At 44.0% G+C, this 9,877-nt stretch overlaps 1 protein-coding gene across 3 annotated transcripts; it reads left to right on the forward strand.

Moving 5' to 3' along the window:
* The first annotated feature begins 1,824 nt into the window (after positions 1–1,824).
* Positions 1,825–9,855, forward strand: LOC307241043 (RNA-binding protein 39-like). Of its 3 annotated transcripts, XM_080015004.1 has the most exons (15): positions 1,825–2,027; positions 2,795–2,849; positions 4,305–4,354; positions 4,443–4,628; positions 5,012–5,065; positions 5,169–5,286; positions 5,566–5,718; positions 5,819–5,956; positions 6,761–6,826; positions 6,903–7,107; positions 8,397–8,483; positions 8,562–8,646; positions 8,892–8,997; positions 9,087–9,165; positions 9,250–9,855. In XM_080015004.1, exons 2-15 carry the CDS (start codon positions 2,799–2,801, stop codon positions 9,348–9,350), a joined length of 1,479 nt encoding a protein of 492 aa, XP_079871130.1. In that variant the 5' UTR covers positions 1,825–2,027; positions 2,795–2,798; the 3' UTR covers positions 9,351–9,855. The 3 variants fall into 3 exon arrangements, with proteins under 3 accessions (XP_079871130.1, XP_079871129.1, XP_079871128.1); XM_080015003.1 differs by having other exon boundaries at positions 8,397–8,646; XM_080015002.1 differs by lacking the exons at positions 1,825–2,027; positions 2,795–2,849 and adding exons at positions 2,863–3,173; positions 3,851–3,956 and having other exon boundaries at positions 8,397–8,646.
* The last annotated feature ends 22 nt before the right edge of the window (positions 9,856–9,877 follow it).

The following is a 9,877-nucleotide window of genomic DNA, read 5'->3' on the forward strand; positions in this document are numbered from 1 at the left end:
ACATAGTAGGATACATACTATATACATACATATATCATTATCAGTATTTCTGGTCATGTTCCAACACTGTCTATTACTGTCTATTATTATTATGTCCAAAATGTCCGAATAAATGTGTACTTGTGATACTGGAGTAATAAATACTGAATTTAACCAACCGTGCATTGCTATTTTACGAGTTCAAAGTTTTGTTATTTGTTGTAAATTATGTGAGTTTTAAGCTTCTGTCATGTTATTGTTATTACTTTGCCAGTCAAGGAGCAGCCATTTGAGAGCCGTAAAATCCCTTCTTGGTAACTGCCGCTAGATGGCAGCAACGGGCCGCTCTTGAAGAACGAATGCAGCGTTCAAGTCAAATGGGAGAAATGGAAACTGTTAGATTCCAAATTGGAAGTACCCCTTCACGCCAGCTTTTAAGGCCCAAATGCTACTTAAATGCTACTTGTGAACACCGAGTTGTACTTCTTAGCCCGATTTTAAGAGTTAGGAATCATCTACGGGCATAAAGATAAACGAATGTTGTGCCGAGAATGCCGAGAATAAAAATAGCCGAAGCTTCGAGGCGTCGAAACTGGAGAGCACAGCGACACCCCGTGGTCTGCCCGCGTTATAGCAGCCCTCGTCTGGGCTGGGGACGAGACTCGGGGGAGTTCCAATCTCTGAAATGTGCCCCCCCAAAAAAAACAACTTCAGGAAGGCTTTGTGCTTTCATTAGTCATCTCCTGTTATTCGTTTTTTTTTTAATGCATTGCCAATCGGTACATTTAAAATTATTTGTTGAAATGAAAGCAAAGCGTATTAGGGCATTATAAGGCATTATGAGCGTTCGCTTCTACAGAACAGTACAGTGTTGTGTGTGTGTGTGTGTGTGTGTGTGTGTGTGTGTGTGTGTGTGTATGTTTTTCCTCAAGTATTTCATCTGAGACTTGATGCAATGAAAAAAAAAAAAACACATTTCATCACCAGTGCTTGGGGAATAAATGTGAACAAGGACGACGTATCATCTATGTTTTGGGGGAATGTGTTTATGCAAAAAGGGAAGCGGGGCGGTTTTATTCCGTTGTCGTTGTCGTTGTCGTCTTTGTGTTGTTTTAACATGGTGCCTGGTCGGGGCGAACCCGGGTCGCAGTGGCTCCCTATTTGCATTCAAGTACAATTTAAAACAACACGCACGCAGAGCATCGCCGTCGAGGCGTGGCGGGCTGCGCGCTGAAACCTCCAGAAACCCCCCTCAAACCACTTCCGGCGAGTCGGGACGGTAGCCCCCCCCGTATGACGTCACAGTGACGTGCCCCCCCCCCCCCCCCCCCCCAGCACACTGGGTCCACTATTCCGCGCCGAGTTCAGACACATGTGACGCATGCAAACGACGCGTCGGTGTCTAGCGTCGCATCCCAAATGCATAGCGTCATGTATACCACGCGTGATTTCATTGCATAACGATGCAAACAATGTATGTACTAATCACATTTCTCGCTTCGGTTGTGCTTTAATGTATCGATGAAATGTTTCTTAATTAATTGATTACCAGGCATTACATTAACGCTGGTTAATTAATAGTTATAGATTAATAGTTAATAGATAGTTCAGAATAAAGCAAACGGTCTCCTTGAAATGTCCACGAACCGAACGCCTGAACGTTCGTCGTTCAAGGGAGCAAGTCGCCCAAAACCGGCAGCCGGACCCCCCGAAAACACACACGGAGCTCTCTTCTCCCCGCTTGACTTGAAGGCAGCGCGGGCAAGCCAGACACCGAGCGCCCCCCGCTGAAAGCTCTGTTCTCCCGCTCGACTCGAAGGCAGCACCGGCAGCCAGACACCAAAAGGCTGCGGAAGGTGCACTTCTCGCGGTGGTAAGCGCCATTTCGGGAACGGCGTGCCACGGACGGTCAGCGCAAATAATCCGCGCAACGTTCCCACCGCGTATCAAGTAGTTAGCAAAGTCAACCAGGGGCCGCGCGAGTTCCACGGAAGAAGGACGCGAGGCTCAGAACTCTTTGAAATACTCTCATTTGTCATTTTCTGAAGGTGGGTAACGCCAGACAACGCGTAGCTTTCTCAGCCAGCCGCGGCTAGGCTAACGTTAGCACAACCAGCTACACTTTCAGCGCTCGCTCGGCCGGCCCCGGCGAACAACGGCGGCGCGATTTCCAAAGCGGGCGAAATATTAAATGTTTCTCGGCGACATGTTGGATTATCTGCCCCCGATCCGCGTTCTGGCGTTGACTTAAACGTCTAATAAGCTAACGAAGTCGACGCCGACACGGTTCGCTAGCGTCGAGGACGCTGTACGCATGTCCTCCCGTCGTTTAATCTAGTTACGTAAAACAAATAAGTACTATGTGTGTTTGTATAAATAACCACGTATACTTGACACATCCTCTCGGCATTTAGCGCGATGTATGTATTGTTATGATCGTTTGTTTTCCTACCTTATATTAACTAGCAGTATAGCTTGTACGTATGTGTATATATATATATATATATATATATATATATATATATATATATATATATGTGTGTGTGTGTGCGCATAAACGTGCACAATATCCTAGTTTTGACGTTACGAGTTGTTGACACCCGTCTTCTTATTTTTGTTAATCCCACAATGCCGGATTTTTATTTTGTCCTCCTCGGAGCCTATTGTTTTGCTGTGTGCTGCTCCTAACGCCACGGTTCACCTCAGTTTGCCAGCGCTTATAGAGGTTAGTTTAGGGCGAACACACTGCGTCAACAAGTTTCTCACTGGTGCATGTTTCTGAAGTTTTGGAAACCCGTTTCCCCCCCCCCCGCAGGATCATGGCTGACGATTTTGAGATTGAGGCAATGCTGGAGGCCCCGTACAGGAAGGTGAGTGCCGGGTTGTTCAACACCCTCCAGTTTGGCTTTAGACGCAAGACATTTTTTTGTATTCTGCCATTCAATTGTTACCGACTCTGTGAATTGTTTTCGTGTGTGAAGCCTTTCCAAACGCAATGCGGACTTTAAATTTCCATCTATCTCTCTCTGTAGACTTGCCTAATGATATCTCAACTCCTCCAATGAGTTCATCTTTGATTCCACTGTGAACTGTGATAAAAAGTAAGGTAGTTATTGCGTAATGTACTGATGTACTGTGGTTCCCTTAGGATTAAGAGGCTCAACTTTAGAACGTCCCTGTTGAGTGTCAACAAGGTGAATGGGATGGACACTGAGCGCAATGTACCTGTGCTAAAGGAGGCAGTATTCAGATCTGTGTAACGCAGCAACGTCCAGTTCAGCCACAATTGTGAATTGTGGTCGAACTGGAACATGCTCTGCAGAATCTGACGACGACTGTCAGTTTTAGTCTATTAATCACTTATCTTACACATGTTTGTTTAAATGTTAAATCTGTTAAATTGCATATTATTGTGTTTCAACTGATACTATGGTACATTAATAAAAGTTCTTAGAATGTCTTGCTCGAGTTATAGAAGCTGTATCTTGTGTAGAACTGAGAGCCAGAATTCCTGCAGATAAATGAGTTTTAATGCTTTTCATATATTATAAAACATGAATACTGCCTCTTTGTGAACTGTATATATTCTGTAAGGTTTCAGTTCATCAATTTGCATGCTAATAATACACAACACTATTTACTATAATCCCAGCATTGAAATGGATGTTTCTATTCATCTTTACTATATCATTACAAAAGCCAATAACTGTTCCATAGTGTGTATGATTTCCACTTGAATAAAAATGCCTAAATGGACTGTCGGCTCTCTTGGAGACCAAAAGACATAAGTCATTTACATGTGGCTGAAGTAGAGGATTACTTTTCCTGGGCATCCATGTTACTAAGCAGTGTGAATCCCTGTTTGCTTCAGGGCGAGATGTGTGACAGAGGTGGCATCGAGCTCTTACAGTTCAAGAAGGAAAATGGGTGAAGATCACTGGACTGACACCAACCACACAGGATCTCTTTTAGTGGCTGTGGGTCATACATAGCCTCAGACTTAGGCACAGATAGTGGCATTGGTATGACCTAGTAGGAGGGGGGACAAACTGTTATCAAAAGATTACTGAACAACGCTAAAAATCTTGGGACAGTCGCCCATAAAATGTTTGTATCTTTGGTTGCAGTGAGTATTGAACAATGAAGCTAAATGTCTGTTCTGGGGGGCGGGGGGTTAATAGGGCACTGTGTCCAGAATAGTTAGTTGGGAATATTATTAATTTGATTTTTGTATTTTCTCTTGTCCCACCCCTTCCCCCTTTACCTTGACGACTTGAATTGTTTCATCTACGTCCTCATGATGTTCTTCTATCAACCTTGCTTAGGATGAAATCAAATCCTCTCATGCAAATGGACATGAAGCCCACAGCAAGAAGTAAGTCCGGAACATAGGATATTTTAAGCCCGGGCCCCGCACTTGAGCACTCTGTTTTGTTCTACAACCCCGGTGTGATGCGTTCCAGGAAAAAGAGGAGCCGGAGCAGGAGCCCGGGCTCTTCTCGGAGACGGAGCAAAAGCAAGGATCGGAAGAAGAACAAGAAGAGCGGCGGGGCCGGGGAGAGAAAGCGAAGCCGCAGCAGAGAGCGGCACCGCAGCCGCTCCCGCAGCAAGGAGCGCCCCGGCCGCTACAGGACCCGCAAGAGCCCCTTGTAGGTCCAGCCACACATCCTTTTATTTTTTTTTGGGACCAAGCTGGTTGAAAATGAAACTATATGGGGTTTCCTCTTAATTTTAAGTATTAAAAAGGTCATTTGTTTGTTTTTGTTTTTTTGGAAATTGGTGACAGTGATTAAAAAAAATAATAATTGTGTACGTTTACTGTATTTCATAATGCATATCTATTCTATAGGAAATGCGCACAGCTTACGATGTAAAGTTAAATATTCCAGTTAGGCCAGTTGTAGTGGAAAAGCCGCAGCCCCTTGGCCCTCCATGGCACATGATTTCACATGAATGAAGAAAATGCAGTCGGTATTTTGAGCAAACATCACTAAGATCCTAACCCATACACTTAATGTTTGTCTCTCTGTAGCCGGAAACGTTCCAGAAGCCGGAGCCCTTTCAGAAAAGACAAGAGTCCCGTCAGGTGAGCCGAGAGTCCACTCGACTACGGAACAAATCCACGAACATCCATGTTTACTAGTGTGTTTTCCAGCGCCTCAGAATAATCCTCCTTTCATTCCTTTAAGACAACCCATTGACAACCTGACGCCGGAGGAAAGAGACGCCCGCACAGTGTTCTGCATGCAGCTCGCTGCCAGAATCAGAGCACGAGACCTGGAAGACTTCTTCTCGGCTGTGGGAAAAGTTAGTCTTTATTGATTATATTATTCACTAAAGCGCCTAAATGACTTTTAAATGAAACAGGAAGACCTGACACTCTAGTATTTCTAGTTTCAATATGAATGCGCATGTTGCGCTTTTTTCTTCTTCTCCCTCCTCCTGGATGCTTTGTTTCATTTATGTTTTGTCTGCTGCCTCTCTTGGCGAGGATCCTCTTTTAAAAAGATTCAATTGTTAATGTGGTGAAATAAAGTACAACACATTTATGTTTGAATAATTTACACTCTCCTTTCGTCCCTGTAGGTAAGAGATGTGAGGATGATATCCGACAGAAACTCCAGAAGGTCCAAGGGCATTGCCTACATCGAGTTTCTGGAGGCGAGCTCCGTGCCGCTGGCCATTGGTTTGACCGGCCAGAGACTCCTCGGGGTGCCCATCATCGTCCAGGCCTCTCAGGTACGTTTTTAGTTTTTTGTAATCACTGGACCTATTAAATAATGCAAAATATGCATGAGACAAAGTGTTAAACTGTATTTTTTTTTGTCTCTGCGTGTAGGCAGAGAAAAACAGGGCTGCAGCCATGGCAAACAACCTCCAGAAGGGCAGCGCTGGGCCGATGCGTCTCTACGTGGGCTCACTGCATTTTAACATCACTGAGGACATGCTGCGGGGGATCTTCGAGCCTTTTGGAAGGGTGAGTGGAGCACAAAGCCCCCCCTTTCCCACGTGGAATCCGTAACATGGCCGGATAATAAATATCTGGAAAACGCAGGAGGTCGTCATCGAAAAGTTCCGTATGGAGTCTGTTCCCACTTAGATGGATGTTACGGATACGTTACTTAATGCTCGCGCGACAGGTGTCTAAATCTCACGCGAGACTAGGCAACAGAATCTGTTTTTAGATCAATGCTTCGCTCCCCGTCTTCCCGCCCCACGGGCTCCTCCCTCCGCTGAATGAGAGGGGACAGAACCCCCGTCCCCGGACAAAATACCCCTAAACCCAAAGTTATTAAATCAGTGTGATCACTTTGAACCTGTCCTGCACTCTCTGCCTCCGGAGAAGGAACTTTCTCCACCTGTTGTCCCCGTCCACTTGCTCCTGCCCCAGCTCCGCCCTGTGGTGCAGCTGGTGAGGAAGCCAGCTGTAAAAAGACACGTCTAGTGTCTCAGAGGCATTTTTAAGAAGAAAAATCATCAGATTTAAGAACAAACACCTGACTCCGTAGAGACTGGACGTGCTTCAGTTTCAGAGCTCCGCAGGTTCAGAGCTGAGTCAACATTTTCCGTAATGTGTAGCAGCTCCAGAAATTATACCACTTCAAGAGTGGGGACTTTTACGCAACATTGACACCGGCTTCCGTTCCCACATGTCACCGATATGGAACATTGCCGGTAGATTTACGGCTTTTAGTGCAAGTGGGAAAGGGGATTAACTAGGCTTGTTTTGTTTTTCTCACCACTTGCAATGCAAACCTGTAACACACCGTGTTCCCTACAGATTGAAGGCATACAGCTAATGATGGACAGTGAAACTGGACGCTCCAAAGGATACGGCTTCATATCTGTGAGTACGGAGGCGAACTGAACATTGTTTGGTTCTGGAACTGGAACACGGTCCGGATAATGAAATGTCTTCAAAGTTCGCAGACGCAGAGTGTGCGAAGAAGGCCTTGGAGCAGCTGAACGGCTTTGAGCTGGCTGGGAGGCCCATGAAGGTGGGCCACGTCACGGAGCGCACGGACGCATCCACCGCCAGCTCCTTCCTGGACAACGATGAGCTGGAGAGGACGGGCATCGACCTGGGCACCACAGGGCGACTGCAGCTCATGGCCAGATTAGCAGAAGGTCAGTTTGAACGGGACCTATTATGCTGCTTTTTACACAAGTTCATACAAGTCGGTCCCCAAAATATATATTTTTATTTTTTATTCAATTTTTTTGCTGAAAATACCACGCGGGTGAATCATTCTGAGCATACCTCTTAATCCATCGCCCGAACGCCCCTAGCTCTGTGAGCCAATGGGGTTTGAGCTTTACCCCATTCTTTTGTATTTCCGAGTGCCGAATCTTCACGCATTAATTCTACAAGACCTAAACTTAAAAGGCTCTCTGGTGTCGGGAGCGGCTTGGGGCTTTTGTTTCATTCATTTATGGAAACTAAAATAAATGTGGTTCTTGCCTGTCAACCAAGCGTGGGCACGCTCAGCAAGTACTTCCATTTCCCTCATCTGCAGTTTTGTCACAGACATTTGGTGTTAATTCCTTTCTTTTAAAACATTTGTGCAGGTACATAAGCCAAAAACAGCTCTTCCCATGCATAACACTGACATAACAATACTGTAATGATAAAATATCAAAAGCTGCTTTGTATTTGTATATCATTTCAAAATGCAAATGTCTACAATAAAGGGTAGGACTGTCAGATTCAGTGAGTCTGATTTGGCAGTTTAATTTGACCGTTCCTTTTATTTATTTTTTCAGACTTTCTGGCAAAATTTAAATAGATTGGGATTGAGTGATTTAGACATTCTCATAGTCATGGTCAAGAACATTTTTATTTATTTTTAATTTAAGCGAAACGAAGGCAGTGGCGTGTGATGACAGTGCTGTCACTATGTGTTCATTTTCTTGGATGAGAGCAGCAGAAGCTATTCCTGCTTAAACAAAAAAACTTTATTGTTAGGAAAAAAAAAAAAAAGAAGACTCGTAATAAACAAATGAAACTTCATATTAATGCCATAGTCAAAGCCTTTAGTGTCTATTAAAATAATTGATGTAAACAAACAAATACGCGCACGAGGAATGATTTGACAGGGTAGACAAATGAAGTCATATTCATCGGTGACCTGACTCGTTTCCAAAACAAATGTCTCAATTTGCCATAAGCTCCCATATTACTCTGGTATTCTCCACAAAAATACACTTGCTATAATTTTACAAGTCAATATTGTGATATACTCCCTTTGCATTTTTTTTTTCTACGTTTTACTTAATGGACTATTATTTTTAAAAAAAATGGATTATTTAAAAAAAAAAAAAAAAAAAAAAAAAACTAAGTCGACTGAGGTCTTGGTTCTAGTCATTTCATTGAACTGTTACAGGTTTGCTAATGTTCTCTCTTGGTTTCCTTCTAGGCACTGGTCTGAAAATCCCTCCTGCTGCTCAGCAGGCGCTGCAGATGAGCGGCTCCATTCCCTTTGGAAACCTGTCGGCCACAGCAGGTGAGCGGCGTTTCTTAATGTTTGCTATTTTTACATTTACACTGTTCCACTATTCACTGTGTGTGTGTGTGTGTGTAGCTGCTCCAGCCCAGGCGGTGAACCTCCCATCACAGCCGCTGGCCACTCACTGCCTGCAGCTGTCCAACATGTTCAACCCACAGGCGTAAGTAGAGCCGGCACAATCATTACATGGCCATCCAATTTGAAGAGGAATTTTTTCGATGAATAAACTGCGTCCATGTTCCAGAGGTGGATGCCAATAGTATGCTTTTCAGCCACAAGACAAATTCTTAATCACAATTACTTGTGTGACAATTGTCAAGACGCCAGGCCAACGCTTGTTCAGATATGTGATGTAATACTTAAAGCTTGAGTCCAGACCTTTTTAAACTCGTTTCCCCCCCCCAGGGAAAACGACCCAGAATGGGACGTGGAAATCAAAGATGATGTCATCGAGGAGTGCAACAAACATGGAGGAATCGTTCACATATACATAGACAAGAACTCCTCTCAAGTGAGCCCGGTTACACGTTTATGTTTTGAGTTGCTTTTAAAACAAGATGACTCGATATGCCGAACTCTAACACCCCTCCTACTTTATAGGGAAACGTCTATGTGAAATGCCCCTCAATACCAGCAGCGCTGGCAACTGTGAACGCGCTCCACGGCCGCTGGTTCGCAGGTATGTGCATCTCTCGGGTCTTGAAAGGTTTGATGAGACCGTTGAAGTTGCATCATTTAACTGCTTTTCCTCCCTCCCTCCCAGGCAAGATGATAACCGCAGCATATGTTCCATTACCCACCTACCACAACCTTTTCCCAGACTCTGTAACGGCGACCCAGCTGCTGGTCCCGGTGCGTAGATAGGCCGGCTGGAGAGTCCGTACTGAATGTATATACATTGTTTTTGCATACGATGACATCTGATAGAAGCCGATCAGTTGTAATAAGTTGGTTGTGATTATTAAAACTAATGGTGTTCATCTGGTTAGGCAGTTCATTTTAATGTCCAACGCTTTCTGGGTTTGTATTGTAAATTACCACGACTAGTTTCGCTGAAAACTGCATTACTGTGATTTTAATACTATTCTTACAAGTTGCCACACAAGCAGCAGAATTTTATCTGTTAAAGTTTATAAAAAGCAATTGTGATAAAAGTGTTGAGATTTTCAGCATCTATTCCTCATCGTTTAGGGAATGTTTTTTTCTTTTCTTTTTTTTCTTTTTTACAAATAGAAGTTTAAGTAATTTCAGTTCCATCTTTCATGATTTGATCTTGCCAGACGAACTTCCTAAACTTTTTCTTTTCGCGAAAGACTGGATAACCGCAATTGGATTTACTATGTATTTGTAAATAAAGGCTTATTCACAACTCAGTGTGTTGTAAAATCTAA

Source organism: Zeus faber (assembly GCF_960531495.2).
Source record: "Zeus faber genome assembly, chromosome: 15".
Taxonomy (NCBI): Eukaryota; Metazoa; Chordata; class Actinopteri; order Zeiformes; family Zeidae; genus Zeus; species Zeus faber.

What these genes read in the sequence shown, in the direction of transcription:
- LOC307241043 (XM_080015002.1), top strand. Translation starts at nt 3,903, where the DNA reads ATGGGTGAAGATCACTGGACTGACACCAACCACACAGGATCTCTTTTA. An exon ending in AAGGATACGGCTTCATATCT is followed by an intron (nt 6,827 to 6,902) that starts GTGAGTACGGAG and finishes ATGTCTTCAAAG; the next exon opens with TTCGCAGACGCAGAGTGTGC. An exon ending in TAGACAAGAACTCCTCTCAA is followed by an intron (nt 8,998 to 9,086) that starts GTGAGCCCGGTT and finishes CCTACTTTATAG; the next exon opens with GGAAACGTCTATGTGAAATG.